At 36.2% G+C, this 27,854-nt stretch overlaps 1 protein-coding gene and 1 long non-coding RNA gene across 9 annotated transcripts; both read right to left on the reverse strand.

Annotated features, from left to right (window-relative positions):
* Positions 1-354: 354 nt before the first annotated feature.
* Positions 355-27,797, reverse strand: LOC127860583 (uncharacterized). The gene is made up of 11 exons (XM_052398725.1): positions 27,772-27,797; positions 11,366-11,485; positions 9,417-9,549; positions 7,978-8,209; positions 7,194-7,403; positions 6,871-6,957; positions 6,338-6,397; positions 6,022-6,044; positions 4,469-4,556; positions 3,746-3,958; positions 355-3,067 (listed from the first exon to the last, which is right to left on the reverse strand). Exons 3-11 carry the CDS (start codon positions 9,491-9,493, stop codon positions 2,987-2,989), a joined length of 1,071 nt encoding a protein of 356 aa, XP_052254685.1. The 5' UTR covers positions 9,494-9,549; positions 11,366-11,485; positions 27,772-27,797; the 3' UTR covers positions 355-2,986.
* Positions 15,804-26,932, reverse strand: LOC127860589 (uncharacterized). 8 transcript variants are annotated; one of them, XR_008039849.1, is made up of 9 exons: positions 26,833-26,932; positions 25,989-26,050; positions 24,263-24,313; positions 23,419-23,480; positions 21,692-21,742; positions 20,848-20,909; positions 19,120-19,170; positions 18,275-18,336; positions 15,804-16,086 (listed from the first exon to the last, which is right to left on the reverse strand). It is a non-coding gene; the product is annotated as an uncharacterized LOC127860589 (long non-coding RNA). The 8 variants fall into 8 exon arrangements; XR_008039853.1 differs by having other exon boundaries at positions 19,109-19,170; XR_008039854.1 differs by having other exon boundaries at positions 21,681-21,742.
* Positions 27,798-27,854: the final 57 nt, after the last annotated feature.

The following is a 27,854-nucleotide window of genomic DNA, read 5'->3' on the forward strand; positions in this document are numbered from 1 at the left end:
AATGATATCACGCATGCGACATTGTTCACTTGAACATGACTATGCCAACTAAGGTACAATTGTCTCTTGTAATAGATATTACTTGAACATGGGTATGCGAACTATCGATGTACGTGCCGCTTGTACTTGATATGGCACATGAATTTATGTAACATTTGTATGAAACTACCGGTAAATGTACCGCTTGTAATCGTGTCACCAGTTATAACAATGTTTAACCGTATAGTAAATCTCATTGTCATTTTTAAAACCTAGATATGCCCGATACACCAGTCACTCGTGTCAACCTGTTCACTTGAAGGAAAGTTGTAATTTGTATTGATATGGCTCCTTTGAGGTAAGAATAATAACACATTGTATGCATAATAGTTATATTGATCAAAAAGTGAAACAACATGATACCACCATACATCACATTACAAAAACTGTATACAAATACGAATATTTATTTGCAGTCAGGCCACAGGGCCATAATACATAGTTTAATTTCATAATTATATAAAATAACCTGAATAGTTAAAGAAAACAAAGTCATATGATGCAACACGCATGCACTTTCGTAGAACAAATGCTGCTATACATTATAATACCACCAAAACAAGGATTACTTTATAATTAACTACCTATAACATGTAAGCATGCAAAATAGTAACATACTTATAAAGTAACCTAAGAATCAGTATTTTTTATCAGATATAAATAAACAATGCAATACAAGCATGCAGAATTAAAATGACAGCTAATTTGCATGATAATTACGTAGTTGTTATATATTAGCATGCACATACACACATTTTGCAATCAAAAATATGTGCTTGTCATTTTCATCGGCCATTAACATATTGAACAAACCAAAGTTTCCATTTCATTCAAACACAGCGGAATAAACAAATCATATCTGTGTTATATAATGGGCACTGCATAAACACAGGGTACTCATCTTCTACATTATAAACATGTCGCATAAGACAAAATTTACAGTATCTATGATCACGTATATAACATACAACAAGAATATCAGTGAAACTGATGGATGCTCCCCGATGATGCGCTATGTCAATCTATGTGTTAATAACCACCTTAAAAAATTCTATTATTAGCCTCGGTGACATTGACCCCAGTGACCTCAAACCTCATCAAAAGGAAGAGGTCATGCAAGGTACCTACGTGCCAAATATGAAAGAGATCGTTAAAGTATTGAATGTGCTATGAGAAACTGTGACAAAAGTGTGACGGAAAAATCTATTATTAGCCTTGGTGACCTTGACCCCAGTGACCTCATCAAAAGGTTAAGGTCCATGCAAGGTACCTACATGCCTAATATGAAAGAGATCGGTAAAGAATTGAAGGTGCTATGGGAAACTAGTGAGGAAGGACAAACTGGAAACTATATGCTCCGGCGAAATTGTATTTCGGGAGCATAACAATTAGGAAAAATATGAAAAATAACGAATTTCAAGAATAAATGCTACAACAGAATCAGGAACACTGATAATAAAATGGCTTTTGTAAGGTGCATGAAGACAGCGAAATGAATACTGCAAATCATACAAGTCACAGAACATATAATTGACAATTTTTCATAAATGATTCAGCTATAAAGGTGCCATGATGACACTATATCGCTCATCTGACTGTTGTTCTTGTCTATAAACTTGAACTCTCTTCCTGGCCATTTAAAAGAAGTGTTCACTATGAGCAAATAAGGACAAATTTGCCTGTGAGTTGGGTATAGCATATTTTGAAATTCACGAAGGAGGTCAACCAGACGATGTTTTATGCCAAATATATAAGCTTTCCTTTTGGTTGCCATTGCAACCAGATTTATGCATGGAATGCATTTCATTTAACAACTTTGAAAGAGGTTCATGAAAGAAAACTCGTGCCATGTTTCATTAAGATTGGCACAGAGGTTAGATGTTGTTTAAGTAAAAAATGTTGACCCATGACGGACCAAGACCATTCACAATAGCTCACCCTGAGCACTTTATGCTCAGTTGAGATATAAACACAAAACAATTATTGCATAATAATACATAGTATGTGTTTACTCGCTCAGTCTTTAAATAGAAAAAAGCATCAAAAGATGCAATAGTAAGTATCCAAAGTTCAGATGAACTTAAAATTATAGATCATTTAAGTATCACATTAAACTAACCCAGCTAAAGCAATTCTTATCTTTTTTCATATGATAACTTTTTCTTCTTATTCCATTCATTTAAAAAGAATTGTAGGTAAAAGCAAAAGAGTGACTGTGACATCTGACGGGCCAACCTTTTAATGCACTGTATAAAGCTGTTGAATTGTTCACATATTTCAGATTTTACAGATTCAAAGCCTTGAAGTCTGCTAGCTGTAAAAGCACTAGAACATTTGTGGGAGTAGCCATGGAAAATGTCATGAAAAAAAAGTTCATTTTTATAGTATCCACTTTCTCTGTTTAGGCAATATTCTTGTAAATTACATGCAAAGTCATAAAACACGTCTTGTGGAGGGGTTTCTAAATAGCTATAGAGTGATAATGCGGGATCTTTTCTTCCTTCTGCCCCAGTCATGTGGAAACCATAGCAATGTCCATGGTCTGCACAGAACCAAAGAAATAATGTTGATGTTCCTCGAGCAGAAGTTTCAACTTTAGAATAATCTATTTTCATGTTTGAAGCCCAACTGAACCAAAAATTAAAAAAAACTGTTTGATCCATAAACCTAGCCTTATTGTGGCGAGTTTTATACATCTCATTTTTAAACTGGCAGTAAGAGGAAAAAGTGCAACTAGAATTCATAACCATAGATACAAATTCCCACCCTATTTCATCTCCTGCTGCTGTATCCCTACTTAATACATGTAAACAATCTAAGTCCCCTTCATCCCAAAGAATTCTGCATGGCTTACTAATTGAATTATAGCATTCACGTATATGAATGTCACATTTTACAGGTGCAAAATTTGTGTAAATATTTAATGTCCTTTGTCTTTCGTGTATGGTCAGTCCATTTTCACTGTAATTATCGTCATCTTCTCGCTTGAGCCAACCGCTTCCACAGGGACCGGTATTGTCTGGAATATCTGGAAATAATACAGGTCCTTTTAGGCAGCCATCTGAACATCGAACAAGGTTAGAATCATTCCACTGATCACGTTTTATGATATTTTTCCTTAACTCATTATTGTCTTTAAGTCTGGGAGAATGTTTACTTCTACACTTAAAATTCCAAAGTCCAGATTCCTCATTGAAGTTATTGTATGCAGCAGTACTTAATGTAACCGAAACAGGCATTTCATCATCAATATTGTCATCAAATAACTGCTGTTCTTCATCATCATTGTTATCAATATTTGTATGAATTAAATCTTCCCACATGTGAGTATATGATTTAAATAAGTTTAAGTGCCTACAAACCTTCGAATTTAGTAAAGTACTTATATTTCTCTTATAACCAACCAGACAGGCCAAAAACAATATATTCCGATCATTTGATCTTGGGGCATACAAATAGAAAATGGTCAATATATAAGATAATAATTTCAAACTAGCACCTTCCTCAAATTACCCTAACCACACATATAATATATATATATATATATATATATATATATATATATATATATATATATATATATATATATATATATATATATATATATATATATATATTTATTTATAGAACATTAACAAGGTTAAAATTCCTCTGATTAAGGAACTTGCCCACTAATATTGTTTATTATAAGGCAGGAATATCTCACCGGTCCAGGGTTAAGTTCAACGTCATTTGAAAGAATAAGAAGAAGCTGTGAAGTGTCTACATCTTGTTGGGGCGTCTCGTCAGTGTCTCGTTGGAAAAAGAAGTGGGATGGCACATTGACTTTATCTTCATTTGCGGCGTTGTCATCTTGTTGGGGCGTCTCTTCAGTGTCTCGGTGGCAATGTATGTTGGATGGCACGTTGATTTCATCTTCCTATAATAGAATAACCCTTCCTTTAATACAATACTTACTAGACAAACAAGACTATTGCCAAGCAATGTATGTCCCCTACAGGTTCCACCATTATCAGATTTTTTTGGATTTTTTTTTCATTATATATATTTACAAATTACTACCGGTTATATAATTTGAAAAGCGTATACCTTTGAAGATGATTTGAAATAATGTGAATACATCCCTTTCATTAAATTCATTCTTTTTAATGAAAACATAAAATTTGTTTATAGCATTGTGCCATGCTATCAGATCAATTGGCATGCTACAAATATATTGTCATATAAACAGGGCAATCATTGTCTTTCATGCTTGAACCAATTACTATATTATGATACATACAAATAGGACACAGATGAATCAAACACACATTCTGCTGATTTATATTAAAATCAAAGTAATGAAAATACCTATGAAAGAAATATTTATGAAAATTGTCAAGATGGAAAGTGTTAAAAAGTATGGAGCATATCGTCATAAAATTAGTACCAAGCATAAGCCATTCAACTTGTATGCAGGCAGGAAAACAGCCACATCTTCAGTAATGTCAAGGTAAACAAATCCACTGCAGCATGACCTTTAATGCATGACGAAAAAACAGGATCATTAATGCAGTGTCTGTGAATGCATAATCATGTAAAATTAATATTCATTCAGGCTAAAAATTGCCATCCAGTAAAAAAGGGAAACTATGTCTGAACTATATTTTTGTTGTCCCGGACAATATTGGACGACCACTAATTCCAATGACCGTCAATATAAAACTAACAAAACGATTAAACCTATTTGACATGAAACTAACAAGAGAGTTACTGCAGTAATAGCATTCATGCAGCAAGTTTTAATATAAAACAAGAGCACCGCATAACGGGTGCCATGCTCGGCTGCAAAAGCTTGTCAGAGTGATCTTGATCTTTGACCTAGTGACCCAAAATGGGTGTGGTGTGTAGAACTCATCAAGGTGCATATACATATGAAGTTTCAAAGTTGAAGGTGGAAGCACTTTGATTTTAGAGCCAATGATAAGGTTTTAGCACGACGCCGGTGGACGACGAGCAGGCTATGACAATACCTCGGGTTTTCTCCGAAAACAGCCTCGCTAATAAATATTGTTGGGGTGTCTAAAAATAAAGCAACAATGAGTGCCTTATGTTGGCATATGTTTATGTTGTATGTAATTCCATTAAGAAAGGTGATTTTTATGAAACTACTTAAGAATGCATTACATTTATGTATAAATAGGTAAACAACAGCTGTCACCATAGGATGACTTATGCCCCCTATAAACGCTTGATAGAAGTTATGAGCTTTTTTCGAAACTTAAACACAGATTTCGAAACCTAAACGCAGACCCTAAGTTCAAGGTCAAGGTCACAGGGGTCAAAATTTGTGTGCGCATGGAAAGGCTTTGTCAATATACACATGCATGCCAAATATGAAGTTGCTATCTGAAGCGACATAGAAGTTATGAGCATTTTTCGAAACCTAAACGTAAAGTGTGACAGACAGACTATATGCCCTCCTTCGGTGGCATAAAAAGATGTGCCAGAAATTAATGACTTCAAGGATATAATACATGTAAATGTTAACAAATAGATTTTTTTCAACGAAAGCAAAAACAACAAAACAAAATGCACCAAACAAGCTTCCTATTCCTTGATAACATGTATAAATCTGCATTTATTTACTGTGCTTTCCCTATCGGTATTTTATGGCTATTTATTTCACACATATTTCACTACCAGTAACATGATGATGAATAAAAACAAGAGCACCGCATAGCAGGTGCCAACGCTCGGCTGCAGGTGCAGTTTCTTTTTTTTAAGAGTTCACAGTGATCTTGACCTTTGACCTAGTGACACAAAAAAGGGTGTGGCATGTATAACTCATCAAGGTGCAGCTACATATAAAGTTTCAAAGTTATAGGATGAAGCACATTAAACATTGTGGCATTTCTTTGTTAACTGAAACAATTAACACATGCATGTACATGCAAACAAAAATTTCAACAATAACAAATGCACCAATCAAGCTTTATATACCTTGTGTGGCATTTCTTTGCCAACTGAAACAATTTACACATGCATGTACAGGCATGGCATAAGTGCAAAACCTCATCCACCAAAGTTGACTATTTTGAAAAATAACAACAATTATATAATAATATGCAGAAGACAACAGAAAGGAAAGATGTCCTCAAAATAATAACACTAATATGGTCTTTTACTTATATTTTACTTTCAAAATAGGTTTGGTTGTGGTTTTTTTTTTCAACAAAAAAAAACTTGTTTTAAGAATTAGTAGGACATTTCCACAATGAAACAGTGAGGGTTATCTGAAATTAACAGTATTTTTTACCTTCTTTCCATATCTTTTGACATTTCTGGTTGCAGACCTCTTAGCTCTGGCTGTGACAACCTGAGAATGAATTGTGTGTGTGAAAATATGGAAAACAAAATTATATAAACTAACTAGTTTATTTTTTATACAATTACAGAATGTTATGTTCTGATATAACTGAATGGTTATGACATCAACTCTATGGTCTGGCTTTCACACAAAGACATCTGTTGAACTTTTCATGTTTACCACTTAATGACAAACAATGCTCTTTGATGATTAAAGGCATTGCTTTAAAAGTATAGGACCTGCAGTCCAACTATTGCCTTACAGCTACCAATAATGAAGGGCATTATGGTGCTAATCAGGGGCAAAAAGGCGAGGCTAAAAAAGAGACATGACAGGGTGCCCAGCTTTACGGCTCTAGACATAACATTAATTTATAGGCTGTAACAAGCCATATGAGCAATCAATACTGGATTGCAATCACTTTATAAATGTTCATTAAGAATGATGAAATATCTGTACGATTAAATGCATAGAAAAGTTACCGTTATTTTATGTGTCTGAGGCTTAATGTCCCTGGGAACTGGTACTTCACTTGCATCCACCTTGTCTTGAATCTCTGGTTGAGCTCCCTACAATTTATTTAACCATAATACAGGTATTATACTTTTTTTAAACGGCTTATTTTAATCAAAAATATAAACATTACAGCAAAATCAAATTGTTATGAATATTTGTAGGTGGAAGCGCTTTGATTTTAGAGTCAATGTTAAGGTTTTAGCCTGACGCAGAATTGCAGTTTTGTGCATAAATCACATTTGCTTATGGCTCATAAATGCAGTCCACTTTGTTGTAGCACTAAACTCACAGTCTGCACAATATCCGAAAAGAGTGCTATGGTGCTGTCATGCTCCTGAACCGGTACTTCCGTGGCTGAGAGAGCTGGCCATTTTGTAGGATCTTGAACAGCAGCCTCCACACACAGCTGGTTTGGCAGGTCGTCATGTATGGATGCTAAACACCTCCTAGCCCCTTCAGCACTCAGATGTAGTCCATCATGGGACAAGTACAGGGACTTCTTAAAATTAAATTTTGATTATTGATAGTTACCGTACTAATTTGTTTTAAACATAACTAAGATATTAAAGCAGCAAATTAAATGAACTGGTTTTCCTCAACGAATGAAAAAATATTTTAGTTTCAATCAATTAGAGTGTACAACTCTGAACTGACCAAAATGATCATCCTGACAAAACTTATACAAGAACTTCTAAAAAAATGATAATACATTTCATTAACTTCCATATTACAGCACAGGCAGATATCTTTAATTATGGGGCTTTACTTCTAGAGCTGAAACCAACAAAACGTGCAAGTGTACCACCACAAAGTAATACATCTATTTTAAAATTCATGATATTTCATGTAAAAGTTATTAAAAAACCAGTAATTGCAACAAAACTGCTCAATGAGTCAATTTTCACCAATTAAGGAGGCATATCTCTTGAGCAAAGAAGGATGTCTGAACAGAATTTGGGATTGGTCCACCGCAGTATAATGATGCATATATTTATTTTAAGTTTCATGATGATGAAATTCCATGCAACAGTTGCTGAGAAACTTCCTATTTCACTCTAGATCTTTCCCTATACCTGTTTATTTGCTGCATAGTCCATGTATCTCACAGAAGGCACATGGTGACTCAGTTCCCACAGCATGCTGTTTGCGCTCCTTATCCACTGGCAGTAGTTCCTCAACTGTGCCCCTGAGAGTGGCCATCGGGGAAACATTCTCACATCAAAATCACGTGGAAGAATCACGCAAAGCACCACGTGTATTTCAGTGCACACACTGAATACAACATCAAGGATCTCAGTCACACAACTAAAAATAACAAGCAAATTCATTGAATTGATATACCCTGCCAATATGCTTCTGGACAAAAAAGTGTTATATTTGACACTAAAGAAGCATTTTTTAAGAAACAAAGGGCCATAACTCTGCTATTAACAGATGGTGTACGATGCCATTTGGCCTGCAGCATCCTCTTATCCATATATATACTCATACCAAGTTTCAATGAAATCCGCCAAAGCACTTCCAAGATATGGCTCTGGACACAAAAGTGCTGGACGGACAGATGGAAAGACAGACGGACAGACAACCCCAAAACAATATCCATCCTCCTATGGCAAGGGATAATAATGTAATGGTATTAGTTGCTCATTGTATTATCTTCCCATCACAAACAATTATTAAATAGAGATGTGTTCGTCAGAAACACAATGCCCCATATTGCGCCGCTTTGTATTTATTTTTTTACCTTTGACCTTGAAGGATGACCTTGAACCTCCACCACTCAAAATGTGCAGCTTCATGAGATACACGTGCACACCAAATATCAAGTTGCTATCTTCAATATTGAAAAAGTTATGGCCAATGTTAAAGTTTTCAGACGGACAGACGCCATATATTTGACATTTGACCTTGAAGGATGACCTTTCACCAATTAAAAATGTTCAGCTCCATGAGGTACACACGCATGCCAAATATCAAGTTTCTATCTTTAATAATGCAAAAGTTATGGCCAACGTTGAAGTTTTTTTTCCCGACGGACGGACAGACTGACACACATACTGACTGACGGACAGTTCAACTTCTATGTGCAACCCTACTGGGGGCATAAAAAGTTACAAACAACTACAAAAATATTTGAGAAACTAACTTATTTTATTTCATTAAAATGCCAATCCAAAAAAATCTAATAAGAAAGTGATACTAAGTTGATCAAGCTCATTTTTATTCATGCTGCTAAGCTGTTCAGTGGCGGATCCAGGGTTTCTAGTTAGGGGGTTGGTGTGGACATTCAATAACACAGGCCAATGTAAAAGCATAATGGTGTAGTGGATGTGGTGTCCGCCTAGTGATAGGGAGTTAGGAGGTTCTCATTATCTTCTCCATAAACACCAAGTTCTGGTTCTTCCCAGGAACAGACTCGAGTGTCTCAATAAGCATAGTGCGTTCCCTGCAATAAAGCTAAGGTAAAAAGGTTAAATAAAAACTAAAACTGAAAAATTACTGTTCAACATACCGGTAGAAATTGCTATCCTTGCAGCAAACATCGTTAGAGCCAAGATGCAGGTACAATATGTCGTAACAACCTGACATCAGCTCTTGATGCAGCAGCTTTCTAAAGCCCTTCCGGTCAGACACATACTTTGCACCTGCATAGTAAAATAAGATCTTCCATTTGGAATTGGTTTTCATTTGCAATAATTTTTCTTGAGTTGTCATTTGTTATTGAATATTATGAAAAATAGTCATCATTGCTATGTTCGAGACAAGCAAGCTTATGTTTGTTAATATTTATCTCACTTGTTCAATGTTGCGTCAAATTTCTGGATTTGCAATCTTTTTCCCCATTTTGGTTACAGCAGAAAGGGTATTTTGCTTGATTCCATAATACATGTTTTATCAGTGTAATAATATACATGACGTGTACATGTAAATACCATGAAACTGTTAGGGTAAAATATCTTTTTGGGTATTGAAGCAATATTCAGTGGAGTTTTAAGCATTTCTTTAAAAACAAGAGATGCGTTTGTTGGAAACACAATGCCCCCTATTGCACCGCTTTGAAGCCATGTACATGTATTCAAACTTTGACCTTGAAGGATGACCTTGACCTTTCACCACTCAAAAATGTGCAGCTCCATGAGATACACATGCATGCCAAATATCTAGTTGCTATCTTCATTATTGCAAATTTTGACCTTTGACCTTGAAGGATGACCTTGACCTTTCATCACTCAAAATGTGCAGCTCCATGAGATATACATGCATGCCAAATATCAAGTTGCTATCTTCAATATTTAAAAAGTTATGGCCAATGTTAAAATTTTCAGACGGACGGAATATTTGACATTTGACCTTGAAGAATGACCTTGATTTTCACCTTTTACCACTCAAAATATTCAGCTCCAAGAGATACACATGCATAAAAAAAAATCAAGTTGCTATCTTCAATATTTAAAAAGTTATGGCCAATGTTAAAGTTTTCGGACGGACGGAATATTTGACATTTGACCTTGAAGAATGACCTTGACCTTCACCTTTCATCACTCAAAATGTTCAGCTCCAGGAGATACCCATGCATGCCAAATATCAAGTTGCTATCATCAATAGTGAACAAGTTATGGCCAATGTTAAAGTTTTCGGATGGACGGACAGACGCCATATATTAGACATTTGACCTTCACCTTTCACCACTCAAAATGTTAAGCCTCAGGAGATACACATACATGCCAAATATCAAATTGCTATCGTCAATAGTGAAAAAGTTATGACCAATGTTAGTTTTCGGACGGATGGACATATGCCATATATTAGACCTTTGACCTTGAAGGATGACCTTGACCTTCACCTTTCACCACTCAAAATGTGCAGCTCAATGAGATGCACATGCATGCCAAATATAACGGTGCTATGTTAAATATTGAAAAAGTTATGACCATTAAAGTGTTCGGACGGACGGACAGACTGACAGTTCAACTGCTATATGCCACACTACCGGGGGCATAAAAACAATTATTTGGTACACAAAGCTTCAAATAAATATTAAAATTAGCAACCTTTTTTCCAAAGGCAGCAACAAACACTGCAGGGCTAGATTGAACTTTACCGGTACGCAGTTGTTTACAACCATCGACAAAGCGGGGGTTTGGGGGCAGTAGCCCCCGATACTAAAGAAATATATAAGATAAAAGGATAATAAGGTGTTGCGTAAGTTGTTATGTGTTAGGTGTTAAGGGTTAGAGTACGCTGTTTGATGTTAAGTGTTGCGTACCGGTAAAGTTCAATCGTCCCCACTGCAGTATAAGACAGTAGCTAAAATAATTATGCCAACGCAAAAATCATCAAAAGATTATGGCGGCAATTTATATAGACTATTTAAGACAGTAAAAGGGGTAATATAAAGCAGCATGCCACAGAAACATGTTGGGTCTCACACTCAACTATAAACAGTTAAAAATTATTCACCAGATACGGGCAGAAAGTCAATCCTTGCATTTGGAGGACATGCAGACTTCAAACGATGGACATTGGAATCCCCGGCAATAAGAACACGAACATCGCTGCTGCACCAGACATGTTCTTCACCTGAAACAGAATAAACGGCTCTAGGAGAAGTGCCCCCCGGAGAACTGCCCCCCCCCCCCCCCAAAGATTTTTCACTGGGCGGAGAACTGCCCCCTCACTCTTTTTTTATAGGGCGGAGAACTGCCCCCTGCTGATTAATAAGGGGCGGAGAACTGCCCCCCTGTCAGAATTGATGACCCGGAGAAGTGCCCCCTAATTAAAGAAATTTCGCGGCTATATATAAAACGAGTATTATAATGACAATAACGCCAGTAACTTTCTTGCTATTATGTCTGGAAATTGAGTGAAATTTCAAAAGTAATATAAAGTTGTACAAGTATTAAAGTTATAAAACGGCAAAAAAATACCTGCCTCGGCATGGACGTCGCCATCTTGATAATCACGTGATTTTCGTCTATGTTAACAAAGAAAAACAAATCACTTTTTGCTAATAAAAAGTTTTCGCGGCTGAATTATTTGATATTTTCCCCGTAATCAAAACAAACAATTAGCATGCAATTTAATCCATCCGTATGCAAGCTGAAAACAATAATTTATTTGTTTGTTTTCGCCAATTACGGATTTGGATGGTTCAATATAATAAACCCGTATGCCGCTTTATTCAAAGCTAACAAGTTCTTAACAATTAAGGTCGGTCCGGTCTACCAATTAAAAGATCGCGGTGCTTATCGTTAACGGTAACAAGTTCTCTGCCTGCCTAATTAGCTGCTAATTAAAGCAACTGTTACCGATTTTGTTTGTTTGGCATGTCGACATGATCTGCTCAAAATGCTAACTGTTGCAGATTGTATGTATGTATGAATGTATGTTTTGAACGTTTATGTAAGCATGTATATATTTTTTAATGTATGTCTGAATGTATGTATGTATGATTGTAACTGTGAATGTATGTATGCATGTAATGTGTGTATTTATGTATGTTATTTTGTATTTCACATGAATTAACTAAACAACATAAATAAATTGATTATTAATTCGACTTCACTTTACTTTTTTCTTCAAGTCAGCTAAATTATTGCCTTTGCTTTGCCTATTAATTTACTTTTTTATACGTTTAGTTACGTTTTTTTTTTCCATGGGTCAATACTATCTTTATAATGTAAATTAATTCCGATGTAACTTTTCCTCCATAAGTACTGAGTTGCACGTCTATATATAGTTGCGACACATGGCCAGTATTAACATGCACGCGTTTCCTGTGTGGATCTCGACTATGTTTCGCGCTCTTATTAAAACACGACTTTTACATGGCATTCATGTATAGTGAGTGGTGAAGATGCGTACCAAGGGCCTTAAACAGTATTATCACATGCCTCTAGACAATTTGTGTTATTCAGTTCGATAAATGGCAATATACTTGTACTTAAATTAATTTGTTACCGGATAAAATGTGTACGCCGATAACGTAAAATTACCCGTAAGTATTGTTTTCACTACGTAACTAATAACTAATATGACACCGGGGGGGGGGGGGGGCAGTTCTCCGCCCCTACAGATTTGATGGGGGGGGGGGGGCAGATATCCGCCTACTAAATTCTGACAGGGGGGGGGGGGCAGTTCTCCGCCCCTACCGATTTGCTGGGGGGGGGGCACCTCTCCGCCACCTTTAAAATAAGGGGGCAGTTCTCCGGATTCCAGAATAAACAAAAGGCTTCCCGAATCAAATCAAATCAAAATTTATTTATTGTCGGTAGCAAGAGGCAATGATTTTTTTTAAATGGGAATATTTGAATGATATTTGGCATTGATGTTATACTACTTAAAACAAACATAATGATGTCTTTCTTTTTTTATTAGGATGAAAAATAGATTTTTTGTGATTTTTTTAAAACACGTAAAAAAATAGGTGAATTTTTCTACTGTTTTTTCTGCCAAAAATCTGGTTCATTGCCAGCAAACAACTGACATTTGCATTTAACCAGCTATTTTGGCCATTTATAAGTTATTTTTATCTATGTGAATGCCTTTTTAGATATAAAACACATTAAAACATATTAATAACACGTATTTTTTATTGGTTTTGCACTTTTTACTGCACAGTTTATGGCAAAATAAGGGGGCATACAAATATATATTTATGTGCGTGAATAGCCTTTGTCTTTACTGCTATCAACAACAACTCTGCAGCTTTTTTAAGGTTTTATTTTCAATGATAACTAATGGTGAACTAACACATAATTTGTTGACACAATTTATATTTGTTGTGCATACACAATATACAAATACTTGTGAAATGTCCAATTACCCGACATTACATAATGATGAATTAAAATGACACATGCCTCCCAATCACGATGCAAGTTGTTCAAATTAAAAAAAAAAACATTGTTGATGTTGGTTTTTTTGTCAGTCAAAGGAAGCATATAGGCAAAAACTAATCCCAAAGATTGAAATTTTTCATAAGTGATGATTGATGAATCATTTTACTTCAACTGCACTCTCACATGTCAGACCGACAGTGTCACGAGCAGACATAGTGGTCACTACAAAACAATGAAATTCTTATGGGGGCTTTCAATAGTTTTGACAAGTTTTATATGTTGTTCACTCAATTAAAATAAATTGTCCATTAGGTAAAATAAGTCCTCAAATTATAAATACACCCCAAGAACAACAGCCAATACTTAAATAAGGTTAACATGCAGACAATAGTTCACTGCCACACATGTTTAACAAAAGTAAAATCATTTGCTTCATTAAATAGGTTCAAAAACCAAAATTCTTCTTATTTAAATAAGACCTAACACTAGATATTTGAATGTATCTGTAAGTATTTTTCCTAAGATAGGTGACTAACAAACCTATCCAATGGTTTAAAAAATCTTATATTCAGTTATCGCCTATGGCGATTTCTTCCTGATTTCTTCTCTTTTCCCCCCGCTGCCTTCAGCTTCTTTGCCTCAATCTCCTCTATCGGGGCGCATTCACAAACGGCAGCTTCTTGCGGTACTGTAACATGTAAATGAACATTTGAGCTGCACTCTGGGAAAACGGGGCTTAATGCATGAGCCTAAAGTGTCATCCCATATTAGCCTGTTTAGTCCACACAGGCTTATCAGAGACGACACTTTCTGCTTCAACTGGATTTTCTTTAAGAAGGGACTTTCTTAAACGGAAAATAGCTTAAAGGTTCATTGTTTTTACCATTCAAGGCTTTTTTAAGGCTGTTGGGGGAAGGGGCCTTAGCCTTCATATTATATAGGAAAAAGTGTGTGAAACCCAAAATTTGGGGATACGACTCACGCATTGTTAGTCATAGGGGAATGTAATTTCCAGGTGTAAGTTTCTTTTTTTGGGTTAAGTGCATGAATATAATGAAAAAAATTGAGAGGATGTAGCCTTTTTATGAAAATTTGCGAGGGATTGTAGACTAGATTAGGCTACAGCTTTAGAATTAAAAAAAAAAAGACTGCTCTTCCTTATCTTGTGAGATCAGTCTTCTTAAACTCAATTATGTGATATCTGTCTTTTTAAACTACATTTTGTGATATCTGACTTCTTAAAAGTATAACAGTATATATTTCAAATGCATAAACATTAGTGAATTACAATAATGATGATTAATTAATGTTGATAATAAATGTATTTCAAAATGACCGATACATTGCCATAAAATAAAATTACATGGGGTTTATGTTTCAAAATGTCATTCTGCTGAAATGTCATTTATATACTAAGAATAATATTTATTGGTTAAAATTCCATATTATTTTTTATCTAGTACCTGATGCGGAAGCTTCAACTTTTCAGCTTTTGCAGCCCGGTCCTGTGTAAATTGACCTGGCTGCGGTGATACACGCTCACTGTGAGACTCCGAACGCTCACTGTTAGACTCCGACCGTTCACTGTCAGACTCCGAACGCTCACCGTTAGACTCTGAGTCAAACTCTTCCCAATCCTGAGTCTCTGACTTATTAGTATCAAACATATGTCTGCAAAAAGAATAATTGAAATCAAAGAAATAATATATCTACATAATATAACTAAAATACAGTGACTGTATCGAATTGTTGTTCACATCCGACGTTAAATAAAGATTCTTGTATCTTGTATCATTAATGCAATATCCGAAATACTTGCTGTCCGAATAGTGCAAGTCTGTATTTTGTATTATCGAAACGTCTATTGACAGATATACGAATGAAATCTACCATTACGATATAATGTCGGCATAAATATATCCTTCAATGATGTTTAGCACGTACAACACATTTTTAGGCAACTTTACAGAGCAAAAAAAGAACAATTGATATTTACGTCGTATGAATTTTCAACAACGGCGGACATCTTGCCATTCATGAAATGGGTCAATAGGTTACAATATACCAAAAGATTTCCTACACAAATTCAATGTAAAAGCAATAACTTCAACAAAAAATAAAGTCAAACTTTTGCGCATAGAGACCCCCATAACCATACCTTTTCTTAAAGAGCATTCCAAGCCGCAATGATTTAGACAATAAAAAAGGGGGGTCATGCGTTTTGCAAGAAAGAACTCGATGCGAATCAGCGGTCACTGTTTTACAGCCATCAATTTACCGGGTTCGTACCAATGGATGAGGGTTTCCCGCCATCTGTCAAAGTCTCATGTAGTCTTTAACCTGCAAGCAAATGAGTGAATTTCTGTTAAACATCAATGTTTTCCCTACCACATGCACAAAGAAACATTCTAAAATAAAGTCATGGCAAGTGCCCACACAGAGAATTGTGTCTTCTTATAAATGATGTTCAGGTTTTTAAAGAGTATAGCATTGCACTCCAAAAAGATTTAGTATATTGTAACCTAAAGGAAAAAATTGTTCTGAATGAAATGTGTTTTTCTTGCATATTATTATCTTCCTATTCATATTGCACCAATATATTAAGTTTGGCTGGATTATCTGTCCATTTGGCCATTTTAGATCACATTTTCACATGTGGGTGTTTTCGGTCCGAAGAAGGCGATTTAAGGGCTGTTAAAGCTTAAATGTCCCTTTAAAGGGATCTTTTCACGCTTTGGTAAATTGACAAAATTGAAAAAAGTTGTTTCAGATTCGTAAGTTTTCGTTTTAGTTATGATATTTGTGAGGAAACAGTAATACTGAACATTAACCATGCTCTAATATAGCCATTATATGCATCTTTTGACGATTTTAAAACCTAAAAATTATAAAGCGTTGCAACGCGAAACGATTGAATAATTTGGAGAGTTCTGTTTTTGTCGTTAAATTTTGTGAAACTACGAAGATTGCTTATATGAGGTATAAAATACGTCAAGATTGTGTACTCGGCGGAATAGCTCAGTAGGCTAAAGCGTTTTTACTTCAGGACTCTGGTAGGACTCCAGGGGTCACTGGTTCGAAACCTGCTCCGGGCAATGTTCTTTTCCTTTTTTTAATTTTTTTCTTTTTTTTACTGGAGCTTTTAGGATCCAATGTTTACATTTATCAATATAAAGCATTTAATGAATAAGTTAAAAAAATGCCAAAATCTGTGAAAAGGCCCCTTTAAGATTTAAAGCCTTTGTGTTCAATATCTGCAACAAAATACCAAAACAAACCATATGGACAGGCACGTGGGGCTTATGCGGGGTGGGGAAAGAATGAACTTGTTAGATATTTTCACTCCAAGCAATTTTGATAATGTCTTTTTTGTGTGTGTTTTTTTAAAAATACCCCCAAAAATGTCAATTTCACAGCAAAAAAATCCAATTTCATCCAAGACAAACAACAAATAAGCAAAAATGAGAGATCAAAGATACTTTGAAGTGTAGAAATCAATAAGCTTCCTATTACTTGTTGTTTCACACTAATAAAAGTGTGAAATCTTGAAAGCGCCTTGTTGCTCGGAGCCCATTTATTTACCAGTCGCAAATGGTATATTCTAGCATATAATGCCATGGGTGCCTTTAAACTGCAGCAGATGGTCAATATGCTCTGCCAGCTGTCATTCAGAGGTTCAAGAGAATACAAAATTTCATATTTTGGGCGCAAAATAAGTACTTTTGACTATTTTTATGGTGGCAATCTGGTCCAAATGGGCGTTAATAACTGAGCGAAAGAAAAAAATGCTCATTTTGGGGGTTTAAACTAGAAGGAAAGGTTAAAATGAACAAGATACATATATGTTGGAGAGCATTATAAGCTTAGAAATGAAGTTCTATGAAGTAACAGGGGCAGAAAGGCAGCTCAGATCAATGCAGGCTTCCTGAAAGAGGTTTCTAGTACATCTTCTGGGGACACAGCTTCCCGCAGAATTCTCAACACAACACATATCATTGATCCATGTCACCTTTGTATGCAAAGACAAGCAAATAAGGTCAATACTTCCCATAAATCACTGAATGAGAGAAGCATGTACCAAATGAAAAACTAAACTGGTTGCTGAAAGTGCCACATTTTGGCAAAAAGATCCCTCTAAGGTAAATGATGAAGGGGACACTTGCTACAACAATCCTATGTTTAAGTCGGACGCCACATCCTTTCAAGCCGGGACCATGACTGTAAGCATATCGTGAGAAAACAATACCAAACACAAGCTAATTGTAGGGTTACAAGTAGCATATCAACTCAGATGCACTGCATACATGCTTTGGAACAAGGATAAACCTGTTAAGTGCCAACTTCTGCTGCCAACAAAGCGCGAGCTTTACGTGTCAGGACGCGGAACTATCCATACAAACTGCACGGGGAATTGCATGGCGGCAAGGGTTTGAGTGACCACAAACCTGATTATGACAGTATTTCACACCTTAAGCATCATAAATATGCTTATTTGCTTGCGTACATGATAATATTTAAGTATTATTACCTGTTTTACCATCAACAACCCTTATCCAGTGGCCCTCGGCTTAGTCGCAGACATTCCTCTACCTGAAAAAGTCAAAATTCCCAATAAAAAATAGATATAAAATGGCAAAAAACATGCATTTAAGTATTTTTAGTGTATTTTTATGAATAATATGAAGTAATAAACCTTGTTATGTTCATGATTGTACTAAATATGAAGGCTGCCTCAATTAAGTGTCTGCTGCACTGTCCAAACTGTAAAAATGTCCGCCATTCCATGTTGGTGAAATGGGGCTCTGTTTGAATGTTCATGCTTTATGCACTAGCTATTGTTGCGTTACTGGATCACGGAGTTCCTGGCGTTGAATTCTGACTTCATGTAGCACACTAACGCTACACGGTCAACCAATATGCCTTTGAATTCAAGTCGAAAAGCAATTTAGCCCTTATTTGGCTATATCAGGGTGGGGGTCAACTTGAAAAACAACTATTCCAGGTCAAATTATCTGAATTCATGCATTTAAGTCACTTATTTTCTTCTCTTTTGTTAAGAAATGACCAAAAATCAGCTTTCCCAGTCATATTTTGCACTTGCAGATGATATTTCATTTTTACCTAAAGCTAGTTTAGGTTACAATATACCAAAAGATTTCCTACACAAATTCAATGTAAAAGCAATAACTTCAACAAAAAATAAAGTCAAACTTTTGCGCATAGAGACCCCCATAACCATACCTTTTCTTAAAGAGCATTCCAAGCCGCAATGATTTAGACAATAAAAAAGGGGGGGTCATGCGTTTTGCAAGAAAGAACTCGATGCGAATCAGCGGTCACTGTTTTACAGCCATCAATTTACCGGGTTCGTACCAATGGATGAGGGTTTCCCGCCATCTGTCAAAGTCTCATGTAGTCTTTAACCTGCAAGCAAATGAGTGAATTTCTGTTAAACATCAATGTTTTCCCTACCACATGCACAAAGAAACATTCTAAAATAAAGTCATGGCAAGTGCCCACACAGAGAATTGTGTCTTCTTATAAATGATGTTCAGGTTTTTAAAGAGTATAGCATTGCACTCCAAAAAGATTTAGTATATTGTAACCTAAAGGAAAAAATTGTTCTGAATGAAATGTGTTTTTCTTGCATATTATTATCTTCCTATTCATATTGCACCAATATATTAAGTTTGGCTGGATTATCTGTCCATTTGGCCATTTTAGATCACATTTTCACATGTGGGTGTTTTCGGTCCGAAGAAGGCGATTTAAGGGCTGTTAAAGCTTAAATGTCCCTTTAAGATTTAAAGCCTTTGTGTTCAATATCTGCAACAAAATACCAAAACAAACCATATGGACAGGCACGTGGGGCTTATGCGGGGTGGGGAAAGAATGAACTTGTTAGATATTTTCACTCCAAGCAATTTTGATAATGTCTTTTTTGTGTGTGTTTTTTTAAAAATACCCCCAAAAATGTCAATTTCACAGCAAAAAAATCCAATTTCATCCAAGACAAACAACAAATAAGCAAAAATGAGAGATCAAAGATACTTTGAAGTGTAGAAATCAATAAGCTTCCTATTACTTGTTGTTTCACACTAATAAAAGTGTGAAATCTTGAAAGCGCCTTGTTGCTCGGAGCCCATTTATTTACCAGTCGCAAATGGTATATTCTAGCATATAATGCCATGGGTGCCTTTAAACTGCAGCAGATGGTCAATATGCTCTGCCAGCTGTCATTCAGAGGTTCAAGAGAATACAAAATTTCATATTTTGGGCGCAAAATAAGTACTTTTGACTATTTTTATGGTGGCAATCTGGTCCAAATGGGCGTTAATAACTGAGCGAAAGAAAAAAAATGCTCATTTTGGGGGTTTAAACTAGAAGGAAAGGTTAAAATGAACAAGATACATATATGTTGGAGAGCATTATAAGCTTAGAAATGAAGTTCTATGAAGTAACAGGGGCAGAAAGGCAGCTCAGATCAATGCAGGCTTCCTGAAAGAGGTTTCTAGTACATCTTCTGGGGACACAGCTTCCCGCAGAATTCTCAACACAACACATATCATTGATCCATGTCACCTTTGTATGCAAAGACAAGCAAATAAGGTCAATACTTCCCATAAATCACTGAATGAGAGAAGCATGTACCAAATGAAAAACTAAACTGGTTGCTGAAAGTGCCACATTTTGGCAAAAAGATCCCTCTAAGGTAAATGATGAAGGGGACACTTGCTACAACAATCCTATGTTTAAGTCGGACGCCACATCCTTTCAAGCCGGGACCATGACTGTAAGCATATCGTGAGAAAACAATACCAAACACAAGCTAATTGTAGGGTTACAAGTAGCATATCAACTCAGATGCACTGCATACATGCTTTGGAACAAGGATAAACCTGTTAAGTGCCAACTTCTGCTGCCAACAAAGCGCGAGCTTTACGTGTCAGGACGCGGAACTATCCATACAAACTGCACGGGGAATTGCATGGCGGCAAGGGTTTGAGTGACCACAAACCTGATTATGACAGTATTTCACACCTTAAGCATCATAAATATGCTTATTTGCTTGCGTACATGATAATATTTAAGTATTATTACCTGTTTTACCATCAACAACCCTTATCCAGTGGCCCTCGGCTTAGTCGCAGACATTCCTCTACCTGAAAAAGTCAAAATTCCCAATAAAAAATAGATATAAAATGGCAAAAAACATGCATTTAAGTATTTTTAGTGTATTTTTATGAATAATATGAAGTAATAAACCTTGTTATGTTCATGATTGTACTAAATATGAAGGCTGCCTCAATTAAGTGTCTGCTGCACTGTCCAAACTGTAAAAATGTCCGCCATTCCATGTTGGTGAAATGGGGCTCTGTTTGAATGTTCATGCTTTATGCACTAGCTATTGTTGCGTTACTGGATCACGGAGTTCCTGGCGTTGAATTCTGACTTCATGTAGCACACTAACGCTACACGGTCAACCAATATGCCTTTGAATTCAAGTCGAAAAGCAATTTAGCCCTTATTTGGCTATATCAGGGTGGGGGTCAACTTGAAAAACAACTATTCCAGGTCAAATTATCTGAATTCATGCATTTAAGTCACTTATTTTCTTCTCTTTTGTTAAGAAATGACCAAAAATCAGCTTTCCCAGTCATATTTTGCACTTGCAGATGATATTTCATTTTTACCTAAAGCTAGTTTAGGTTACAATATACCAAAAGATTTCCTACACAAATTCAATGTAAAAGCAATAACTTCAACAAAAAATAAAGTCAAACTTTTGCGCATAGAGACCCCCATAACCATACCTTTTCTTAAAGAGCATTCCAAGCCGCAATGATTTAGACAATAAAAAAGGGGGGTCATGCGTTTTGCAAGAAAGAACTCGATGCGAATCAGCGGTCACTGTTTTACAGCCATCAATTTACCGGGTTCGTACCAATGGATGAGGGTTTCCCGCCATCTGTCAAAGTCTCATGTAGTCTTTAACCTGCAAGCAAATGAGTGAATTTCTGTTAAACATCAATGTTTTCCCTACCACATGCACAAAGAAACATTCTAAAATAAAGTCATGGCAAGTGCCCACACAGAGAATTGTGTCTTCTTATAAATGATGTTCAGGTTTTTAAAGAGTATAGCATTGCACTCCAAAAAGATTTAGTATATTGTAACCTAAAGGAAAAAATTGTTCTGAATGAAATGTGTTTTTCTTGCATATTATTATCTTCCTATTCATATTGCACCAATATATTAAGTTTGGCTGGATTATCTGTCCATTTGGCCATTTTAGATCACATTTTCACATGTGGGTGTTTTCGGTCCGAAGAAGGCGATTTAAGGGCTGTTAAAGCTTAAATGTCCCTTTAAGATTTAAAGCCTTTGTGTTCAATATCTGCAACAAAATACCAAAACAAACCATATGGACAGGCACGTGGGGCTTATGCGGGGTGGGGAAAGAATGAACTTGTTAGATATTTTCACTCCAAGCAATTTTGATAATGTCTTTTTTGTGTGTGTTTTTTTAAAAATACCCCCAAAAATGTCAATTTCACAGCAAAAAAATCCAATTTCATCCAAGACAAACAACAAATAAGCAAAAATGAGAGATCAAAGATACTTTGAAGTGTAGAAATCAATAAGCTTCCTATTACTTGTTGTTTCACACTAATAAAAGTGTGAAATCTTGAAAGCGCCTTGTTGCTCGGAGCCCATTTATTTACCAGTCGCAAATGGTATATTCTAGCATATAATGCCATGGGTGCCTTTAAACTGCAGCAGATGGTCAATATGCTCTGCCAGCTGTCATTCAGAGGTTCAAGAGAATACAAAATTTCATATTTTGGGCGCAAAATAAGTACTTTTGACTATTTTTATGGTGGCAATCTGGTCCAAATGGGCGTTAATAACTGAGCGAAAGAAAAAAATGCTCATTTTGGGGGTTTAAACTAGAAGGAAAGGTTAAAATGAACAAGATACATATATGTTGGAGAGCATTATAAGCTTAGAAATGAAGTTCTATGAAGTAACAGGGGCAGAAAGGCAGCTCAGATCAATGCAGGCTTCCTGAAAGAGGTTTCTAGTACATCTTCTGGGGACACAGCTTCCCGCAGAATTCTCAACACAACACATATCATTGATCCATGTCACCTTTGTATGCAAAGACAAGCAAATAAGGTCAATACTTCCCATAAATCACTGAATGAGAGAAGCATGTACCAAATGAAAAACTAAACTGGTTGCTGAAAGTGCCACATTTTGGCAAAAAGATCCCTCTAAGGTAAATGATGAAGGGGACACTTGCTACAACAATCCTATGTTTAAGTCGGACGCCACATCCTTTCAAGCCGGGACCATGACTGTAAGCATATCGTGAGAAAACAATACCAAACACAAGCTAATTGTAGGGTTACAAGTAGCATATCAACTCAGATGCACTGCATACATGCTTTGGAACAAGGATAAACCTGTTAAGTGCCAACTTCTGCTGCCAACAAAGCGCGAGCTTTACGTGTCAGGACGCGGAACTATCCATACAAACTGCACGGGGAATTGCATGGCGGCAAGGGTTTGAGTGACCACAAACCTGATTATGACAGTATTTCACACCTTAAGCATCATAAATATGCTTATTTGCTTGCGTACATGATAATATTTAAGTATTATTACCTGTTTTACCATCAACAACCCTTATCCAGTGGCCCTCGGCTTAGTCGCAGACATTCCTCTACCTGAAAAAGTCAAAATTCCCAATAAAAAATAGATATAAAATGGCAAAAAACATGCATTTAAGTATTTTTAGTGTATTTTTATGAATAATATGAAGTAATAAACCTTGTTATGTTCATGATTGTACTAAATATGAAGGCTGCCTCAATTAAGTGTCTGCTGCACTGTCCAAACTGTAAAAATGTCCGCCATTCCATGTTGGTGAAATGGGGCTCTGTTTGAATGTTCATGCTTTATGCACTAGCTATTGTTGCGTTACTGGATCACGGAGTTCCTGGCGTTGAATTCTGACTTCATGTAGCACACTAACGCTACACGGTCAACCAATATGCCTTTGAATTCAAGTCGAAAAGCAATTTAGCCCTTATTTGGCTATATCAGGGTGGGGGTCAACTTGAAAAACAACTATTCCAGGTCAAATTATCTGAATTCATGCATTTAAGTCACTTATTTTCTTCTCTTTTGTTAAGAAATGACCAAAAATCAGCTTTCCCAGTCATATTTTGCACTTGCAGATGATATTTCATTTTTACCTAAAGCTAGTTTAGGTTACAATATACCAAAAGATTTCCTACACAAATTCAATGTAAAAGCAATAACTTCAACAAAAAATAAAGTCAAACTTTTGCGCATAGAGACCCCCATAACCATACCTTTTCTTAAAGAGCATTCCAAGCCGCAATGATTTAGACAATAAAAAAGGGGGGTCATGCGTTTTGCAAGAAAGAACTCGATGCGAATCAGCGGTCACTGTTTTACAGCCATCAATTTACCGGGTTCGTACCAATGGATGAGGGTTTCCCGCCATCTGTCAAAGTCTCATGTAGTCTTTAACCTGCAAGCAAATGAGTGAATTTCTGTTAAACATCAATGTTTTCCCTACCACATGCACAAAGAAACATTCTAAAATAAAGTCATGGCAAGTGCCCACACAGAGAATTGTGTCTTCTTATAAATGATGTTCAGGTTTTTAAAGAGTATAGCATTGCACTCCAAAAAGATTTAGTATATTGTAACCTAAAGGAAAAAATTGTTCTGAATGAAATGTGTTTTTCTTGCATATTATTATCTTCCTATTCATATTGCACCAATATATTAAGTTTGGCTGGATTATCTGTCCATTTGGCCATTTTAGATCACATTTTCACATGTGGGTGTTTTCGGTCCGAAGAAGGCGATTTAAGGGCTGTTAAAGCTTAAATGTCCCTTTAAGATTTAAAGCCTTTGTGTTCAATATCTGCAACAAAATACCAAAACAAACCATATGGACAGGCACGTGGGGCTTATGCGGGGTGGGGAAAGAATGAACTTGTTAGATATTTTCACTCCAAGCAATTTTGATAATGTCTTTTTTGTGTGTGTTTTTTTAAAAATACCCCCAAAAATGTCAATTTCACAGCAAAAAAATCCAATTTCATCCAAGACAAACAACAAATAAGCAAAAATGAGAGATCAAAGATACTTTGAAGTGTAGAAATCAATAAGCTTCCTATTACTTGTTGTTTCACACTAATAAAAGTGTGAAATCTTGAAAGCGCCTTGTTGCTCGGAGCCCATTTATTTACCAGTCGCAAATGGTATATTCTAGCATATAATGCCATGGGTGCCTTTAAACTGCAGCAGATGGTCAATATGCTCTGCCAGCTGTCATTCAGAGGTTCAAGAGAACACAAAATTTCATATTTTGGGCGCAAAATAAGTACTTTTGACTATTTTTATGGTGGCAATCTGGTCCAAATGGGCGTTAATAACTGAGCGAAAGAAAAAAATGCTCATTTGGGGGTTTAAACTAGAAGGAAAGGTTAAAATGAACAAGATACATATATGTTGGAGAGCATTATAAGCTTAGAAATGAAGTTCTATGAAGTAACAGGGGCAGAAAGGCAGCTCAGATCAATGCAGGCTTCCTGAAAGAGGTTTCTAGTACATCTTCTGGGGACACAGCTTCCCGCAGAATTCTCAACACAACACATATCATTGATCCATGTCACCTTTGTATGCAAAGACAAGCAAATAAGGTCAATACTTCCCATAAATCACTGAATGAGAGAAGCATGTACCAAATGAAAAACTAAACTGGTTGCTGAAAGTGCCACATTTTGGCAAAAAGATCCCTCTAAGGTAAATGATGAAGGGGACACTTGCTACAACAATCCTATGTTTAAGTCGGACGCCACATCCTTTCAAGCCGGGACCATGACTGTAAGCATATCGTGAGAAAACAATACCAAACACAAGCTAATTGTAGGGTTACAAGTAGCATATCAACTCAGATGCACTGCATACATGCTTTGGAACAAGGATAAACCTGTTAAGTGCCAACTTCTGCTGCCAACAAAGCGCGAGCTTTACGTGTCAGGACGCGGAACTATCCATACAAACTGCACGGGGAATTGCATGGCGGCAAGGGTTTGAGTGACCACAAACCTGATTATGACAGTATTTCACACCTTAAGCATCATAAATATGCTTATTTGCTTGCGTACATGATAATATTTAAGTATTATTACCTGTTTTACCATCAACAACCCTTATCCAGTGGCCCTCGGCTTAGTCGCAGACATTCCTCTACCTGAAAAAGTCAAAATTCCCATTAAAAAATAGATATAAAATGGCAAAAAACATGCATTTAAGTATTTTTAGTGTATTTTTATGAATAATATGAAGTAATAAACCTTGTTATGTTCATGATTGTACTAAATATGAAGGCTGCCTCAATTAAGTGTCTGCTGCACTGTCCAAACTGTAAAAATGTCCGCCATTCCATGTTGGTGAAATGGGGCTCTGTTTGAATGTTCATGCTTTATGCACTAGCTATTGTTGCGTTACTGGATCACGGAGTTCCTGGCGTTGAATTCTGACTTCATGTAGCACACTAACGCTACACGGTCAACCAATATGCCTTTGAATTCAAGTCGAAAAGCAATTTAGCCCTTATTTGGCTATATCAGGGTGGGGGTCAACTTGAAAAACAACTATTCCAGGTCAAATTATCTGAATTCATGCATTTAAGTCACTTATTTTCTTCTCTTTTGTTAAGAAATGACCAAAAATCAGCTTTCCCAGTCATATTTTGCACTTGCAGATGATATTTCATTTTTACCTAAAGCTAGTTTAGGTTACAATATACCAAAAGATTTCCTACACAAATTCAATGTAAAAGCAATAACTTCAACAAAAAATAAAGTCAAACTTTTGCGCATAGAGACCCCCATAACCATACCTTTTCTTAAAGAGCATTCCAAACCGCAATGATTTAGACAATAAAAAAGGGGGGTCATGCGTTTTGCAAGAAAGAACTCGATGCGAATCAGCGGTCACTGTTTTACAGCCATCAATTTACCGGGTTCGTACCAATGGATGAGGGTTTCCCGCCATCTGTCAAAGTCTCATGTAGTCTTTAACCTGCAAGCAAATGAGTGAATTTCTGTTAAACATCAATGTTTTCCCTACCACATGCACATAGAAACATTCTAAAATAAAGTCATGGCAAGTGCCCACACAGAGAATTGTGTCTTCTTATAAATGATGTTCAGGTTTTTAAAGAGTATAGCATTGCACTCCAAAAAGATTTAGTATATTGTAACCAATAGTGGGTCCATACATTAGCAACAACCAGCAGAATTATGGCATTTTGCAAAGCAATTAGTGGCATGAATGGAAAGGAGAATGATTAACCTTCAAAATAAAAGCAATTTTTCTACTGGGCAATGTATCTTACCTATTTTTCTCGATCTCGGAAATTTTCTTAGGCTTTCTTTTAATCTTCAACGCAACTGTGTGGAAACGAAAGTGCTTTGCCCGCGAACATAAATGTATTAACTTATATGATTAGTGGTTATTTTAACCATATCCAATCGAAAACCACCTTAAAAACGACGTAATTCCGACCCCCTATCGGCACTATTTTTATGAACGAGATTTCGCGCAGGAATTGTTCAGTAATAAATGAGCCGTACGCAGTTGCCTCCCTTGTGCCCATCGCTATTGTCGGTATGAGGATAACAAAGGACATCGTTCCACGAACCCTGGGGAAGTTTAAAAACTCAAAATACAACACGACAACAAACAAACGCCCGAATTCAAATACAATCCGAACCTGGATTTTCCAAACAAGTTTAACAACGTCAGTTTTTAAATAGGTAACGTCGCGAAATCAAATTACAAATTCTAAACGAGCACTTTCAAACGATTAAATGTCACGCAACGCGGTTCTCTTAAACTGCAACGTAGTCTCTGGTCAACAACAGCTGTTTTATAGTATGTAAGCTTTGGTCAGTATAAAATACTGACGAGAATAAAATTCTCTGGACTCTCTAAAAACCAAAGATCTATTAATTATATTAATAGATCTTTGCTAAAAACCCTTGTTAAAC

The sequence above is a fragment of the Dreissena polymorpha genome, chromosome 15 (assembly GCF_020536995.1).
Source record: "Dreissena polymorpha isolate Duluth1 chromosome 15, UMN_Dpol_1.0, whole genome shotgun sequence".
Classification (NCBI taxonomy): Eukaryota; Metazoa; Mollusca; class Bivalvia; order Myida; family Dreissenidae; genus Dreissena; species Dreissena polymorpha.